The sequence below is a fragment of the Ambystoma mexicanum genome, chromosome 3q (genome assembly GCF_040938575.1).
Source record: "Ambystoma mexicanum isolate Mex_15411 chromosome 3q, UKY_AmexF1_1, whole genome shotgun sequence".
Taxonomy (NCBI): Eukaryota; Metazoa; Chordata; class Amphibia; order Caudata; family Ambystomatidae; genus Ambystoma; species Ambystoma mexicanum.
Genome location: NC_090926.1, coordinates 368030378 through 368049588, shown reverse-complemented (window position 1 = coordinate 368049588; position 19211 = coordinate 368030378). Strand labels below are relative to the sequence as shown.

At 46.0% G+C, this 19211-nt stretch overlaps 1 protein-coding gene across 4 annotated transcripts in view; it reads right to left on the bottom strand.

Annotated features, from left to right (window-relative positions):
- Positions 1 to 7124, bottom strand: part of GLRA1 (glycine receptor alpha 1) — a 730078-nt gene extending 722954 nt beyond the window's left edge. For all 4 annotated transcript variants that reach the window (XM_069653991.1, XM_069653993.1, XM_069653992.1 and 1 more), the window contains exon 1: positions 5629 to 7124. In XM_069653991.1, the coding sequence (XP_069510092.1) occupies positions 5629 to 5684 (56 nt within the window). In that variant the 5' untranslated portion in view covers positions 5685 to 7124. The remainder of the gene's footprint in view (positions 1 to 5628) is intronic.
- Positions 7125 to 19211: the final 12087 nt, after the last annotated feature.

The following is a 19211-nucleotide window of genomic DNA, read 5'->3' as shown; positions in this document are numbered from 1 at the left end:
GTGACTTGGCTGCCAAGCGACGATTCTCTTGGCTGTCAGTGCTGAGGCCACATCCAACCCCATGCTTTGGATGGGGGATGGGGGACGGGGGGGGGGGCTGTTGGATTTTATGCTGAAGGTGCTCTTCTTATTGGTCCAACTGATTCTGCATTGCTCATGAAAGCAGCTCTTACATGGCGCCCCAACTATATATTTCATTTTTGTAGGGGTGGGATGGAGCACGGCGACGCTCTCCCGCCTTCGGGGAAAGCTCTGTAAAACGGTACAAGAAATTAATGACTGTTATTTTATGCGTTTTTAATGCCCACTGGAGGAACTGCGCCCCATAGTAGCGACTGTCAATCAGGCAGCAGAGTCAGGAAAGGGTGAAAGAGAGAGGAGGAGGTGCCACTGCAAGGGCGCCGAGTATGTGGGCAGCCCCCCCCCCCAGGAAAGGCCATCTAGGCACTGGGAAAGGCCATCTGCGTAAGAGTCCCTATACTTTCAATCAGTGACAGTGAAAGAGGAACGAGGGTTTGGCAAAAAGAGCGACCAACAGGCCAAATAAAAACCCCATCGACACGAATGGCGCTGACACAGGGCCCCACTCTCAAAAGCAACGCCATAAAAAAAAAGCCAATTTTAAGCTGGAGTTAAGATTCTCCTCAGCACACCCCCTCAGTCCGAAGACGGTCCCAGTGCCATTAATTCCCCTGTCCCCTGCGCGCTCCAGTGGGGCGAGCAGCAGGCGCGGCGCGGCATCCAATTTGCATACAAATGGCCCCTATTTGTCTGCCTGAACAATGCTTTGCGGATGTACCACATGACTCCAGGAGCAGAACATGGCCTCGTTAGTTCGCTGCACACATATTCAAGTGTGCATTTACATCCCCCAAATGGGTTCCTCCGTGGTCCCTGGGCTCCGCCAGACATTGTGCCATGAGGCTACCAGCAAATCTACTCCAGCCTGCCCTGCCAGAGAATGGCCTGCCAGTAGGCTGGTCCCAAAAGGCCCATAACGCGGGCCTGTCCAAGCTATAATGGCTTCTCTGAGATGAGCTTGACATATGACTGACTCTTTCCCAGCCCTACCGAAGTCTCAGAGGTCAGTTTCCTAAAGCAGGGGATTTTATGCCCTTGGATGTCCATCCTTCATGACGCATAACACTGGTGTTTCAAACCATTGGCCACATTTTGCATAGAGGTGACTGAGGCAGATGCAAATGATATGTAGCACATTACACAGTTGCGGTAACTTGTGACCACTGGCATTAGACTTTGGGGACGGTGGTTCCAAAGTGAATAGCTATGCCACTAAACCAAACCTCAACTTTTCCACTAGGCCCATCGCTCAACCAAACCACTGCACTACATGTTAACGTACTAACGTGCCCATTTTACATTATGCACTAGACAACACCTCAATGTGTCCACTGGACACCCTATCAACTTCACCACTAGATCCGAGCTCAACTTAACCTCAACTACGCACTAGACCACACCTCTACTTACCAAGTAGATTGCATCCCAAATTTGCCTCAAGATCAATACGTAACTTCGCTACACAATCCGCTCTCAACGTACCCACTAGACTGAGTCTACACTTGTCCACTAGACCACATTTATTTTTATATTCCCACTAGTCCACATTTCAGCTTACTCACAACACCTCTGGTCGGATTCATGGCTAATTATTGTTCCACTTCTCCAGTAGACCCCATCTCAAGTTTCCCACTCACTGGACTACCACGCGACATCCCCTCTAGGCTGCATGCCAAATTACTTATTGTTCCACTTCTCCAGTAGACCCCATCTCAAGTTTCCCACTCACTGGACTACCACGCGACATCCCCTCTAGGCTGCATGCCAAATTACTTATTGGGCCACTTCTCAATGTCATCATTTGGACCACATCCCAACGTACCCAGGAGAAGAGATTGCACTATCACCACTAGACCACTTCTCAACTATACCTCTGGGCCATCTCACCACTAAACCAGTAGATTACACATCAACTAATTAGACCCCATGGCAATATATCCACTAACGTGCCTTTCAACTTTGCCAGCAATCCACATGTCAATTTACCCTCCAGAACATATGTCAACTTCACCCCTGACCCACATTTCAACATCAGCACTAATTCACCACACCTACACTTACCCACTGGTCGTCATCTTCAACACTAGAACACCTCTCAACTGACCCATTATACAGTTTCTCAATTTCACCTTTAGACCAAATCTGAACGTACCCACTGAAGAACATCTCAACTTCAGCAATTAGCTACACCTCAACTTTGCCACCGGGCCACATGTCGGCTAACATACCACGACTCATCTCAACTTCACAATTCGACCACATGTCACCTTGGATACATTTAACTTCTCTTGCACACGTCCCAACTTCACCACATGTCTGCATTTCAGATTTCTTACTAGACTACATCTCAGTTTCAGCACTGGGCCACATTTCAACTTCTTCAACACTAGTGGACAGCATCAATTACCTACTGTGTCGCAAGTCAACTTCACCGCTATATCACTCCGGACTCCATCACTAGACCACACATCAAATTACTCACTAGACTAAATCTTAACTTTACCACTGCACTGCATCCTAAGTCTACCCCTAGTCGGCACCTCACCTTTAACACTAGACCACATATCAACATCACAACGATACAACATTTCAAAGACATGACTACATAACACCTCAGACTGACATCATGCTGTCCAATCCACTGGACCACTTCTCAGCGTACCCACTAGATTATAGCTCACTTTAACACCAGACTACATGTTATGGAGCCCATTCTAGCCTACTTCAGCTTCACCGCCAGACTACCTCCCACCTTTACCACTCAACCACATTTCAGCGTGCACGCTAAACCACAATTCAATGTAGCCATTACAGGCCATCTCTCAGCCCGCAGACCTGCCTCATCAATGACTAGGGGACGATGACGAGGCCACCCACTCAATGGCTAAAATCTGCAGGGCCTCCCTTATCGCGATCTCAGAATGAACTCGTCCATTCTCCAAACCTCTATTGGCCTCTGAAACAGGTTTGGGATTGTTGGTCACAGTCTCTTCTACAGCCCTGTTTAAACATTTTTCCAGCAGCAACAGTTTATACACATATCTTACTTGGCGAGTCTGGTTATTTGTGTTGGGAGTCAGAATCGTCTTTGTGTTTTTCCAGTGTTATCTGATTGGCTGTCCTTACTATTCTGGGGCTTAAATAGCAGACACCGGCCCTTTCGCTCAAAGACGTAGATGCACAAAAAAAGGGGACCCCTCCCGTGTTCGACACTCAAGTGAATATTGAGGTAGTTCATTCAAAGGCATGTTTTATAATTGCATTTACAAGCATTGACATGAACAACAAAAAAATCAAATACCAAATTTGAGGATTTGGGGGAAATTAATATAAGTGAATGCTGTGAAATTCAGTGAAAACACAACGAAAATGATTATGTGCACCAGTAATTGCATGTGCGCACTCTTACAGGAAAATGATTATGTGCACCAGTAATTGCATGTGCGCACTCTTACAGGAAAATTATTAGTCAACATTTATTTTGTGGTTGAATCACTGCTTTTTTAAAATGTGTTTATTGTGTTACGGTCAATACGACACGTGTAGAAACCTTTCACGTGTTAGAAAAGAACATTTCATCACTGCTTTCATAAAGTAGGCAAAGTAAAATTACTAATAGTTTTCAAAAACGCACCTGTAGATTTCCAAGCATTAGAGGAGCGCCTGCGCCTGGCGAGTGCACTGAATGTCCGAGCTCCTCTCTAGAAACGCGAAACTTCGCCAGAGGGGCTGTAAAATTGAAATGTCGTCTTGATGCATGAATGAAAGGGATTATTTTTTGGAGAATGGTCCTCCTTTTAACGACCTCAACCGAATGAAAGGGTGAGTTTTCCAAGCAACGGTTTAAACTTGTGCCTTTGCGGGTTATACCCAGATGTGAGCACCTGATTATGCTACTTTGAAGTGCGGTGAAATAGCGCCAAAAAACCACATCATTCATTTAATCGAATTCGAAAGGATAAGAGGAGACTCCTGGTTCTCAAAACAGATAAACTGCAGCCTGGGCTCACATCGCTGCAACTCGACTATAACCCGCTGAGCTAGCTGCAGCGGCCGGTTAAAGAAGCTGCAGACTTGCAATGTTAGGCTACCCACACTCCCCGTAAAAAACACACATGGTGTTCAGCATTTAAAGGGGTAACATATGCGTTAATGGGGGGCTAGGCTGGGGGCTGACGCTTTGGAGCAACTTGGACGACAACGCTGTGTGCTGTGTGCTGAAGTTCCTATTTATTATTATTATTATTATTAATTATTATTATTATTATCATCTTGCACTTGACACGTGCAGCGAGGGCGATTTTACGGAAGCGCAGTATGTGGATGCAGCGGTAATAGGGGGGCAATCGCGCAGCGGGTTCGCAGTGATGTGGCTGCGTCTCTGCTCCACACAATGGGGCCCGCTGCGAAGCTAGGTAGACCGCGCCGACCTCAAAATCAAAGCACACGTGATGGAGAACCAACAATCACCAAACGACGGCCACAGGTCGCACACATGCCCGCCCGCCCGCCTGCTGTCTCCCTCCGCGCAGATGCCAAGGACGGACACACAGTGAAGTGTGAGCTGAGCGGCACATTGGAGGGCAGGGGCGAGGTGCTCAGGGGGCCACTGCACATTGCGAGGGAGGACTTCTTATACATGGGATATGTATAGTGCACACACGACGGACTGAGAGGGCCAATGACAAGACAATGGGAGTTGATACACATGCACAACACATGAGCACTCGATCTTATGACCTTGGAAAGATGACAGGGCGAGCTGCCCGAGTATGATCCCCACCAATTTGCTGCAGCTTGCAAACACGCAGAGGCAGCGGCCGTTCGTTTCACCGTGAGCGCCGTGCTGTTAATACGGCACATTTTATAAACACCAACTCCACCAACTCCCCCCTCCGCCCCCAAGCCAGTTCCTCGCCATACATCCATCTGAGCACCTATGGGTAATTTGTATTTGCCAGCGAATGCAGAATCCAAAAAAACTCACTCGCTCTTTCCCACTCCCTGACTCACTCGTTCATTCACTCCTAGCCCTACTACATTCAGCACGTGACCTATATATAGTATAGCATGCCAGCATGGTTTGCGAATGCTACCCCAGTTCAGGCGCTCGCCTCCCAAGCCAGCGCTAGGGGTCGCTTTACTGCTGAGCACGCCGGGCTGCTTGGCTCCCTCGCCAGCACTGCGGTGATAGGATTTGCAGCACTAATTACACAGAGTAACTCACAAAGTCCGATAGATTTACTCCTAAACCGCACCACTTTGCGAATTACACCAGCAGCCATCCCGATTCCCGAGGCTTCTGTGGCTGCAGAGCAGTCGGCCCACCCACGCTCAAGAAGAGGGGGCACGTGCCAGGCTCCCATACATGAGCCTGCACATACGCAAACACAATGACAGATTGTATAGATGCCACGAATGTCCGTAATGCAGTGGAGGCTGCAATGCCTTGCAAATGACCAGCATGCCGTGTAAACACAGGTTCCTTGCGTTTCATAAGGCCTTAAAACGAAGCGGCAGGCAAAAATGTAGCGAGACATGCCCTACCTGAAAAACACAATCGTCTCCCATAGGTAGAGGCCAATAGTCCCGAGGTTACACATGATGGCAGGAATAGCGAAGGAAAGATGTGGCACGCGAGCAGATGTATTCCTGGTGGCAGCTTGGCGCTACAGGCAGCGGAGCTTTTGGGCACTGCTCTGTCTCTCAATGCCGGGATGGTGGCAGCTCCAGCACCCTGGACTGCATAGTGTAGACCCGCTTTACTTCCAACGCCACGGAATAGTGCTCCCTCAGCACCCAAGGCAGGACATTGCTGAGGGACTCGAAGACAGCACCTCCAGTCCCCTGGAGAGCGCACGGCAGAGGTTGGTCCGGTTTTGGGAGGATAACACGCTCAGTACACTGGACACAGGAGGACTTGGATGTTCTCGTTTCACGTGAGGGAAAGAACCTTCAGCACCCTGGACAGCTCAGAGCAGAGACTCCCTCACTTCGCACCACACGGCAGACCGCGCGTTCAGCACCTTGGAGAGCACAGATGGCTGCGCTATTTCCCATGGAGGTATGTCCCTCCAGCAGCCGGTGCAGCACAGAACGTGGAAGATGACACTTCCGGGAAGTGCTGGTCAGCAGTAGTTTAGTCTCCTATATTCGGCGGGACAGTGATTTGATGTAATATTTTGCAAGCGGCAAACGCATCTAATGATTTTAAAGAGGCAGGAGTTTCATCTAGACCAGAGGCTGTTTCATTTCCTATTTTGCGGGTTCGGCAGCTCTACCTCGCAGTCCTGTGAATGTTCCCTGGCGTCGGGGACAGGGCGTTGTTATCACCTTGTATTTCGGAGACAGCTTTTCGATTGCTAGTGGAGCGGCTTCCTGTCCTATTGCCGGGCAGAGAGGTGTTTCGTTCTCTAGTGGCAGAGAGATGGACGTCTCATAGCCTACTGACGGCGAGACGGTGGTCTCATTTCCTTGGGGGAGACAACGGTCCCTGGACAGCCTAGATCCGGACAGGCTCAACGCCTCGGGCAGCAGCTGCTTTGCTGCAGTGTCGTCTTCATTTCCCAGAGCTGATGCAAAGCGGGCCCCTACTCCACATCAACGTGACCCAAATGCTGATCGCCAGACCCAGCACGGCACCCGCACGACGCTTGACACTCGAGGAAAATGAAGAGGGCAGCCGATTTTAATCTCCAGCTCTCTCAAGGTTGTCTCGTATCAGACGGTCTGCAGTTGGCTGCTTCGGGCTGTGCTTCTCTGCAGCATCGTAACGGCTTCCCTGGCTGTCGGTGCACCAGATCCCTGCTGTCTCCCGGGGTGTTTTGTCTCTCTCCCACCGAATGGCTTCTTATTGCTGCAGGAAGCCTGTCCCATTGCGCGTGGCTAGTTGCAGACGATGCCCTGGGCATGCTTCAGAGCGCTGGGGTGCCCACGGGGCAATATAGGACGAGTAAGGACCGGCATGTTTTTGCAAGGGCTTCCTCCTTTCTCTCAGCTTATCTGGGACGAAGCACCCCGATCTTGGGTCTCTCCTGCTGCAGTAATTTACTAAACTAAAAAAAAAAAAAGAGAAATAGAAAAAACCCTCTCAGCATTTTGGAACCCTCCCTCCCGAGTGTCTGATTCGTCTTGGCTCGGGCAAACCTCGCCCCCGTGCGTGGATTGGAAGAGGCGCCTGTCTGTGCTGGGAATGGGTTTACCCTTAGCACGCTGGACGTTTCTCCGGGGCTGAGACCTGCTTGTAGCGGTTCTGTATATCATGGCATTTTACAATATTATCCAGCATGACGTTCTGGTTCTAATGTATGGCTTGTGCGGTCGAAGGAACTCCTAGAAAATTCGCATTCAGTGCATTCTTTCTGTGCTCCTGTTCCGAGTCGGTCGAAACCACGTGCCTTTCTTTTTAATTAATTTGTTGATGGTATTGATTGGGCAAGGCGCAGGACTGCGCTAGAGATCTGCAGTACTCCGCTGGCGAAGCAAGCCACGGGGCACGTGTTGGGGCGCCCTAAGCTTCCGCAGAAGGGGCCAGGCTTGCTGGTCATAAGACCTGAGGGAGCCCTACGCCAAGACTATCATGCTCTCTTGACTCTGGTCCCCTCTATCCCTATTTAGTTGTCTTCTGTTGTGGTTTATGATCCTTGATGTACCTCTCTGTGCCTATTCATGTAACCAGCGCCCTGATGCTTATGGGTTTGGCGTGCTCTACAAATGTTGAATAAATAAAGAAATAAATAAAATGTACAGTCCTTGTCCACAGTACATAATGTTATTCTCCTAGAAGCATGACTCCCCATGTCAATTTATAACAGGGACTCTCCCTTTAGCACTTGGGATGGGCTAGGTTGTAGGTTTTCCTGAGTGGACCCCTCCACCCATCGCAGGATTAGTCCGTGGAAGCTGACTTTCACAGGAAAGGGCAGTACGCAGAGGGATATGTTTATAATATTGGATGGGCTGTTTGCGTAGTGCCTAGGCTTACGGAATGATCACTTGCTCCTAATAACACATATGACTTTAGGAGGCAAGATGAGAGAACGGCTCTGATACCCCTTCAAACCTTGGCCTCTTTGCTGTCTAGTCTCCTTCTCGGGAACATAGGAATGTTTCATACAAATATAGACTTATAATTATTCAAAGAATAAAATGCAAACCACTAATTAAAAAAAACTAGGAAAACCCACCACTATAAAAGAACAAAGAGAATGGAGACTTTTGTGAAAGGTCACTCTAGGTAGTTGACCAACGTTGTTCTGTTACAAGACTGACGCACTGTCACTGTTCAAAGGTTATGTCTTTAAGAATAAGAGAATGGGGTACTTAAAAGTGACCATGGTCCCAAACGTGTATTGGGGAGAGGGCCTCTTCACGGTACCTTATGTTCCTGTCTTTGGGGCCCAACTACATAGAGACAGTATTTTCAGCATCAAACGGGCATCTCAGTGCTTTTGGCACTGGTCCGATTCTTAGTTGAGGAGCGGTTGTGCTGGGTACAACAATGCAGTGCTGTTCAGCAGTGGCAATGGTTGTGGGTCGAAGACACTGGGGCAGTAGGTGATGTCGGGTCAGCAGTGCTGGATGAGTCAGTGGCCTCAGGTGAAGAGAAGCAGAGACTGGGCTTCAGTGGTGGGTGAGCTTGGCTGTCTCAATGCAGTGCTGCAGTACTGCCAGAGGCGGCGACTCATGAATTTCCCGGCGGGTGCCCAAATATTGGATGTGACATCATCAGCCGTTATATGAACGCATTTGCGTATTCTGTATTTGCGCATAGTCGCCAACTTGGTGCAAGGGGAGGAGGCGCAGAACAGTGAAAACATTGGTTAGCATGCACTGCATTTACTAAACTCAAGTAAGAAGGAGATGCAAGCTTTCCAGTTGCATTCCAGTGATCCATCACTGCCTCTACTCAACCCCTCTATAATCATCCAGGTTGTAGTAGCTCCCAAAAGGCAGAGCAACACAACTAGGATGGGAGAATTAAATGATCGCTACACAGAAGGTACAGCTGCAAGGTAGAGTACCAACACCAACAAAAGTTCCCAATTCAAGGGAAAACAAGAAGTAAAGACTCTATAGGACAGTATTATGGTAGGCCTTGACCCCCAAAACTTAAATATGTGTTCCAAGTAAAGCGTGGAAGAAGGTTGCCGTGCCCCAATTGCAGAGTTGGTGATAATCCCTGCTTCGCTATTTAGTGTGTTATCCTTGACAAATAACGTCATCGCAGACTTCAACTGCAAACATTTGAGTGCTTATAAGTGATTACGCTTACACCCTTACAATAGGATAGTTTTAATTAAGTGTAGGGACAAATTGGTGTACCCTGGCGCTCCTCTGCTAGTGGCTCCAATACTGTCACATAGAATTGCATTGCAGGGCCTTAAGCAAGGATGCCGGCCTAGCACCAGCCATGTTTAAATTGTAAATTTCTGACATGGGTGATGCATTCAAGGACATTTGGTGCTTCCCACCGTCCATCTCTGGAACCCCACTCAACAGATTGTTGTATGCTGATGATGTCATGCTGCTCGACGAAACTCCAATCGGACCTCAGCGACAATTCGATGCTTTGGCTTGCTTCCTATCATCTAATGACCTTCGAGTAAATGCATCTAAATCAGCGGTGCTGGTTTTTGGGAATCTAAAGTGTAAGACCTCAAAACTCAATGGTTGGTATATAAATGGTGATAAAATTCAAGTAACAACTGAAATGATCTACTTGGGAATCTCTATTAATGTGAGCAACAGCGACACACCCAGACAAGCAAGTTTAAGACAAAAAGTAAAGATGCTGTATGCCCAGGAAAGACTGATTAAAACCAAATATTGTAAATTTTCAATGACCCCTGTAATTACCTTTTACTGCATGAAGGTCATCCCCATTTTGACCTACGGGGCTGAATGTGCATTCCAGCTGAGTTGGAAGCTTTGGAAAACACTAGAGGGTCTTTTTTGGAGATCTGTACTTGGGCTTCCAAATTGCATTCCGATAGCAGTGATATGGAAAGAACTAGGCCTGGCTTCTTTAATCACTTTTGTTAGCTGGAAAACGTTATCCTTCTGTTGGAAATGCCTATTGCCGCCGCTTGATTGTGGCTTTATGTTACTTGGGCAGGCGCTCAAGATGGAAAGAGAGCAATTACTTGTGGAATGGGGCAAGACATGTGTGGGTCTATTAGAATCAATTGACACAACAGAGGAATCGCTGATCGAAAATCCAGAGTATGTCAAAAAGCGACTGTATGAGTATGAATGGATAGAGATGCTGGAGCTTGCACTGTCGTCCAAACTGTATGGAAAGTACTGTGTAGCACAAAGCAAACGAGGAACGATTCCCATATATCTGAGTATGTTTCCCTCTTTGTGCCAACAATTCTTAAAACTACCACTCAACATTTTACCAACTAAGGAGATCCTTGAAGTAGGGAAACCCAAAGGCATAAGAGATTATGCATGTAGGCTTTGTGGGTCACAAAATGGAATCACTCCGCCACCTCATCATGAACTGCCATGGCGTGCACCATATTCAACACAATCTTTTATGCAGGTTCTTTGAAGACAATCAAACCTTTACCAAGAAAGTCATTTGGTTATTCTTGCTGCAAGGGTCTAGGCCATCTCTGACATTCGTCCTGTTAGAGCTATTATCAATCCTTATTGCCAAACTTGAAGAAAAAAAGAGAACCTAAAATTGTTTAGAATGTTTGGACATTTAATCAATATATGACATTCTTCTTTATCCTTCTTCTCCTTTTCTACTACTTCTTTTTATTCTTCTAATGCGTTTTGTAGCTTGTCATTGTTTTCTCTTACTGGATCTTTCATTTTGTCTCCTATATTAATTGGATAACTTTTCTTTATTACTTGTATATTGTCAATTGTTGATTTACAAGGCTCTGTAATGGCAAAAAGTTTCTATTGAAACTAAATGCTAAAATAAAAAAACAAAAAAATAAATAAATAAATGCATTACTGCTGCACTGGCCCTTACCCAGTCTTGCATCACCTGATTTGACAGGCAGACATAGCCTCACCAGCCAGTCAGTGCCCCAGAGATTCTAGTATAACAGACTAACTGTGGTAGAACCAATATCATATTTTCTCCCCTGTTGCTCCCAGCCACTGAAGTTGCTTGGGCCGTCCAGAGTATTGCCCCCCTCCACTCTGCAATGTCCCGTTATGCTATGATATTGAGTTTTCATTGCACACCATCTGTCATTTTCCCACTTTCCAGGATCTCCAGGCTGCACACTGTGATGTTCTATTTTGATACACTACAAATAGTGAATGCTGACCAAAGATTTGAACATAAAGAAAGATGGAGTTGAAGTGTTGGAAGACTGTGGCTCCACCATGCATATCTTCTAAGCAGAGATGGTGGCCCTTTGCATACTTTCAACAGCAGGCCTGTATAGTTTAAAACATCATTATCTTGCAATGTGGATGCAACCCAGGAGGATAGCCCAGGAGCAATGCTTTCACCTTGAAAGACAGACGACGTGGAGCAACACAGGTTCGAACCCTGGGTCTGTGCTTAGAACACCTCTGGGTGCGTTATAAATAACTAATTACGATTACAACTATGCCGAGCAGATGCTGCCAACCATATAGGTAGACCCTTTCATGGAGATGGTCTTGGGTTTGGGGATGTTTACTGTTTGTTGAATGCTGGCACTGGAGCAGGAACCTTTGTTAGCCAAGGCTATCCTAGGGTTAATATTAATTGGTGGCTGTTAGCCAGCTAGATCTTGTTCCACTGGGAACTTTACGGCTCAGGGCATTCTGAATGTGCTAGAGTGGAGTGCATGGGTTTGATGATTTCATACATGGAGGCACCAGATCAACTTTAGGAAGCCGTGTGCCTAGATGGCTGCTTGCCAATGGCTATCCTCCACAGAACCTTTGCGGGCACATCAGGATTGAATAGGGCATTCAGTACCAAGGAAACACTTGTCTATAAACTGAAGGCTTACTCTTCTGCTTGGGATAGCTCCCCCTAAATTGGACAAAGGTTGAGTAAGTAACCTTCATACGGGGCCACTCACATAGACACATAAGCTGATGCCGAATGTACCCCTTGCAGGGGCAATGTACCGCGTCTTGCGCACTGGTAAAGGATCGAAAATGTAGGGAGCTATTCAGGTCATTCCTGTAGCCTAGTCGAGCCTCGTGGGCCTGGCACCAACAGCTACCAGGAGCTACATTTCACCCTCTTGGCCAACTAGGGCCATGCAAACATACCCAGGGGATGTTCACTCTGTGGGCCTCATCACGACTTTGGCGGTAACCCTTAAATCCGGCAGTAGCGCTATTACTGCCGGATTTAAGGGTCCGCCAAATCAGGACTTCGGCGGATTTCGCCCCAGCTCTGAGCTGGGGGGAAATCCACCGAAAATTCGCGCTCATACCGCCGGCGGGAAATCCGCCGGCGGTATTAGCGCAAAATTTCCCCATTGAGCTCAATGGGGAATGGGGCATTCCCGAATGGGCTCAATGGGGAATGGGGATTAACATTACCGCCAAACTCGTGATCCGGCGCTATTAGCGCCGGGGAGTTCGGCGCTAGGGCAGATAGCGCTGGCGCTAATAGTGCCGCGTTACCGCCCAAGTCGTGATGAGGCCCTACGTGTTTGGGAATCACTATTACGATCCATTTAGAATCCTGGAAGCAAGGTTCCCATTGAGAAAGCCATACGCAACAGTCTGATGGCCATTTGAATGAAATCCCGGAAGAAGCAGGACCAATAAATGAAAGGGAAGAATGGTGACATCACATGAAGCTAAGATGACGTACATGGAAGAGATGCAGAGACCAGAGAAGGAATATGCTATGAGGCATCAAGAAAGTATCAAAGGTAAGTGACATCTTGGGATCAAGATGAAGAAACTTATGCTGCAGAAACAATGAAGATATCAAGTTATTTTACACATGTACAGATGCAAAGAAATGCAAGCATACAAAGTATTCTTAAGGCTAGCTTTATACTGAACAGATTACGGCATGCACCAACATATACATATATACTGAAGTGGGTAAAGAATGGATGTTTTCACTACATATTATAGCAGAGCTAGACCAGAGAAGGAAGGCCTTGTTTCCAGTATGTCGCAGTTAAAAAAGCAATTGAATTTCAGAAGCAGATCTCAGAAAGGCAAAGCTGGAAGAGCCCCAAGAAGCCAAGGTCTTATCAGGCTGGGGTGAGTAGACATTGGTTACAAATCGTGTGAAAGAACAAAACTCTTGTTCAGAAGACACGGACAAAAACAAGGAAGACATCAGAGGTCTATTAGAAAATAGTATTTTAAATACAATAGGGATTCATATTGTGGTCTTCAGTCACACGGAAGGATGAAGTTGGACGAACACGATGGTCACAAATATGCATGAGGGCAGAGCGTGCCTTCAATCCCCTGAATTCTCCAGAGCAAAAGAACACTCCCAAGGACAAGGTCAAAGCCTTCATTAACAGCAAACCACTGAGGTGATGATAGATGATTATGCTATTTGGTGGGATGCTATGGTTAAGACTAGCTCACCAGCACCTGGAAGGCCAGCCTGTGTGCTGCTAAATGTAGCTGGAAAAGTACTGACAGAGGTTAGAGTGCCAACCAATTGTAGGGTGGTGTGTGATTAAGGGTCCTACAGTTTGTGTAACCAATGGGATGTTGTGTATTTAGTGATGTTCAAAGTGACCTGTTTGAGGGGAGGGCTTAGTTGCCCCACCTGATGTTAAGAAATCTATCACTTTTCTTCACTCTTATAGATGAATATGGAACATGTACTTAGAGGTTCCTTAAGAGCCTATCACAATTGCCACTAGGTTTTTGTAGTTTGCCACGTAGGATGACATTAGTAATACGTAGGTTGACGTCATCAATGATGATTTGTTGCTATAAAAGAATGCTTTTCTTTAAAGATGCATTGAGAGATCTTATGTTGAGACGTCCGCTGATGTCGTTGTACTCCCTGTTTTAGATAATTGATATTAAAACAGTTACCTTTTTGACAACTACCTGAGTCGTTTCGATTATTGATGTTTGAGTAGCATCCCCATCCATCTCAAGGGTATTGCTAGCTCATCTTAAAGAGCTGGAGTCCCCCAGTTCACGTGTTAGCGGAGAGGATAGTTTAAAATCCATCGACCTAGTAGGCTTTGGGGTCCTGGAAATATTGGACGACCTCTGCCATTCGGCTGAAAGGATGTGAAGCTCTCTGTAGATAGTGGATATTAGTGTAAAGCAAGTCTTGCAAGCCAGGTCAGACGGGTCCCTTGTTTTCAGGCAGAAACCCCTCCCGGCGTCTACACGAAGCTGAACGAACAGAATGTTGAAACGGCTGTTAAAGAGGCACACGATCCTGAGAGTCGGAAGTTGAAAAACGAATGGTGAGTAAAACTGAGTCAGGTGGCAAAAATTATGAATGGGCAGTGGGCAAAGAAAGTGATAAGGGAAAAATGAGTAACGGAGGGAGGTTGGGGTAAAGTAACTTGATCTTTATCGAAGGCAGTTTTGCAGCATATAACGACAAACGGAAAAAAGTTAGATAAACGATTAGCGAGCTTATAACTCTGGAAAATTTACCAGGAGGAGAGAGAAGGGCCACCTCCCGGAGACTGGATATTGAATATATGCAAAGAGGGGGGTGAGGAGCCTTTTACTCCACCTGCCTCGCCTGAAGCAGACACCGATATTTATAAAGATGATGGGTTATACCCATTAAGAGATCTTAAGGCAGTCACAGGGTACAGTAACCCAGCATATGAGGGACAAGGAGAGATGCGATAAGGAGAGAAGTGATTGACCAAGTACATCTGTAGATATAGGACATGAAATAAAGAAATGGAAAGGAGAAAAGGATAAGACTGATGAGTTAGCACTTATACAGAACGAATGGATGGGTGGTCAGATTTTGCTCAAACTCGATGGTAAGATCATTGAGGACATAAAACAAAGGGAAGATTGAGACGAACAGGATAAAAAGGAAAGAGAAAGAGAGAGAAGATTGAAAGAAAACAGAGCTAAAAAGAAGGATAGACAAAGACGGAGACAGTTGTATCAAGAGGAACAACTGAGAAAGCAAAAAAGAGCAGAAGAACAGAGAAAATATGACAACAGAGGGCAATCAAAGAACGAGAAAGACAAGAAAGAAAGAGAGAGGAAGAGGAGGAACAGAAATTAAGGGATAAAAGAATACAAAGACAAAAGACGAGGCGACACCAAGGGCAAATCAAAGGAAAGATATGAAAAGAAAAGAGGAAACAAGAGTAAGAAGAAGCAAGGAAACAAAGAGAGTTTGATGATGAACTAGAAAGAGGAGGCAGAGAGCACGCAATTTTGAACATGTGGAAGAGGAATTAATAGATCCTAATCCAGTAGTGCCATGGAAAGACATATAAGAGTTCTTCCCAGCAAATGAGCCAATAGCAGTTCCGTCTAGAGCAAATCTAGAGGATGAGTTTGACACTAGAAGCATTGGGGACTCTATCGATGAAGTCTATCATGATATGAGGACTAAGAAAGTGCTGCAGGGGAAGGGTAAAAACGATTGAGTCGAAGGTACGCACTTGTATGACAAAAGAAGGAGCCTCATGCAGTTTTGATCCAAAGGAGCTGTCTTCAAATAGACTGACTCTGAATAGAGATGAAGAGGAGAGTAGTCACACGAGTTGGGGACAGGATATATCAGACAAGGAAAGGGAAACTTTCCATGGGGAGGAGGAAGGCAATGCATGTGGCCCTTAAGGGTGTTTTTCAATGGACTAGGAAGATGGTCGGATCTAGACCTACCGAAATCTCGGGCGTCAGAATTATTGATGTGGCTAGATCCAACTAGTGGGCAATCCCATGGTGAGGGGGGGAACTGCCACCTTATATGAGCAGGTTAAGGTCACTGCCAGGTAGAAGGTGGAGCAGAACCTTTTTCCCTGCTATGGATAGACAGATGATGGGAGACAAATGTGAGTTTGGGATCTTGCAGTTTCCTTTGTTAGAAAAGGGAGGAGCCAGGCCACAGCATATACCTTGGCCAGAAATGGATAAGGATAATTTAAGGTGCAAACTCCCGAGTTTAACTTCTGGCGCTGGGAAATGGATACACAAGTTAGAGAAAATGACAGGAGGAAAAACGTTAGCTATAGGGGACATTAAGGGTCTCCTGATTTCCATCCTTGAGAAAAGGGCTAATGACGTATGGTCAAGAGCAGGGTATTTTAGTGTTACCACGATAAACACTGCTCATGATGGAGCACCGTTCAAGAATTGTAGGGCGGCGGTCTGGAAAGTGCTTAGAGTACTGTATCCGGACATGTCCGCCATGGGAGATATAATGGCAAAAAAGATTAAGGAAGGGGAGGATCCTCTTGTTTGCATTCAGAATTTCTAAGAGCAGTGGGTTTTGGAGACACGCAAGGCTTGGGGGAAATCCATACCTGTATTTTATCATATATTATGCCAAAGGCTGCCAGAAGCAGTACAAAAGCAGTTCAAGAAATTAGTGAGCATGGAAGCAAAGCCATGGGCAGAGATTCAGCGGACAATTGCGCATTATTGCAGGATTTTGCAAGAGAAGAATCAAAAGAAAGACGATGCTAGGAAAGGCGAAGAGGCTACTGCATTGAAGGGGCGATGTTGACTAGTGGAGATGGATCGGGTTTGCAGCAAGCAGCAAGTATGCCGCAGGTGAATATCTGTAAGTGATTTCAATCCAGCACTTCACCCAAGTCAACGCCTAGCGTGTAATGCACAACTGAAATCCTTATTTATTTGTGTCTAAAAGTTCTTTTATTCTGAACGATGTACCACTCATATCACGCCCCCCTCCTGGAACCCCACCGGTCACACTGAACCAGGAATCAGGCTGGATTGCAATGTTAAAATATTTATTTATGTAGTTACAAATTAATCACACTATGTTTAATGGGTATACAATCATCACCAATGGGGTGATGTTACACTAAGCAATCTCTTTAATGCACAAGGAGCAATAGTGGGCAAAACATTTCAGCACAGAAATAATACTTTTGTGTGTGTGTTCAGAACAGCTAGCAGTGTGGTTACTATTTCCCCCTGCACACCCCTCAACCCCTCCAACAGACAATGTAAAAAGATAGGAGGAGAGAACAGGTTTCAGGAATGGCAAAATTCAAGCAATATATCAATCCCAATTTCCCCCCAGCAATGCAAGAGAAAAACAGAATTGATTGGCAAGCTGTCAAAAATGGTTTTTAAAGTTATCTTGGGAATGGATTGGGTAAAACACTAAATATGGTTTAAATTGCTGAAATTGTTTAAATTCTTATGGGAGCCGCTTTGGATAGTTGCAGGCAAACACTAGCAATGATTTAATACTAAGAAGCAAGGTGAAATCTTAAAGTTGAGGTCGGAAGCAATCCCAAGCTGTTTTACACGTGTCAGAAATTCCCTAAACGAAAATTAACGGCAAACTTTTCAATCGCGATTACGGGAGAACTGTATGGATTTGGGATGCGGTTTTAGATGCAAATTAAAGCTGTGGATGTTAGCTACAAGCAGAAATTCTGTTTCTAGCATGAAAACTGAAGAAGTTATGGAGGTTTTAGTGGAGGTCGTTTTTCTGAGAATGGCGCAAAAATGGAAACAGGAATGCACTTTTAAAAGACAAATTGTCACGGCTCGCTCTCTTCGCTCCCGTTCTCGCTCCCTTCGTTCCCGTCCCCGCCACTTGGGGGCATGTTCTGGGGTTTAATCCTTACTGGACATTTCCTTCGAACCCTATGCTACAGTGTTCTGATGAATTGGGAGCGTTAAAACCTTATTTTCCCAGTTACTTCCCTTCCGGATCCATTCCTGGTTTTTGGCAGCCAGCATGCTATTTAAATGAAATGACTATGTTTCCCAGAATGCCTTGGCTCACTGCTTCACCTCCTGCTTCCCAGAATGCCTGGCTCACTGCTTCACCTCCTCCCTGGCAGCCAGCATGCTACTCAAATCAAATGACTATGCTTCCCAGAATGCCTTGGCTCACTGCTTCACCTCTTGCTTCCCAGAATACCTGGCTCACTGCTTCACCTCTTGCTTCCCAGAATGCCTGGCTCACTGCATCATCTCCTCCCTTGCAGCACAAGGCTGGGAGGAGGATAGGCAACACCTGTGGCTGCAGGTGCAGCAGGCAGCACGCCTGGGGGTGTGCTCGTTAAGCAGCTTTAAAAGCCTCAGTTTGCTTCAGTCCGGCGCTGGTCATTGTAGCAGTGTTCCTGTTGTGACTAGTCCCTGTTTCCTGTACTTGTTCTGTGCCTTGTACCTAGTTCCAGTTCCCTGTTCATAGATATTGAGCCAAGTATCTATATCCAGTTCCTTGTTCCTAGTTTCTGTGCTTTGTACCTAGTTCCAGTTCCTTGTTCATAGATATTGTGCCAAGTATCTAGTTCCAGTTCCTTGTTCCTAGTTCCATGCCTTGTACCTAGTTCCTGTTCCTAGCTTTGTGCCCAGTTACTAGTTCCTGTGTCCTGTTCCTCTGTCCTGGACTTCGGATTTATGCGCTTATTTGATTTATGCTTTCTGAATTTCCCTTTCTGTCTTCCTCTGTCTGCAGACAGCCTTTCTCTGTACTTTACTATTTGATGCAGCCCAGTTTGCCGGTGTTTTCTGTCCCTTTATGCTGTCCTGGTTACTGAAAAGCATGATGTATTACTATTTACTTTTGTAGAATTAGTTACTGCCTTTTCTCCTTGGATTGGGTGGGAAAGGTTTCCTTTTGTGATATCATTTTCCCTGCTCCTAATCCAACTTTATTGAGATTCCACTCCATGTTTTCCATTGCACTTCTGCATTCATTTTCCATTGATTATTAGGTGTGGGTTTGTTGTTACCAGTTCCAGAGTGTTTCCCATTTAGTTTTCCTCACGATTTATTATTCCACTCCATGTTTTCCATTGATTATTAGGTGTGGGTTTGTTGTTACAAGTTCCAGAGTGTTCCCCTTTTAGTTTTCCTCACGATTTATTATCACGATTCAGACTTGCCTTTTACTAGGGTTTATGTATTTTGTTATCTTTAACCCTTTGCTTTTACAGCCTTCTGGGTCCCTGTTTGATCTACAGGGTTCGTGAAATTACTGACATTCAAGTGGTCTTTCCGGTCCTCGTGAGTAC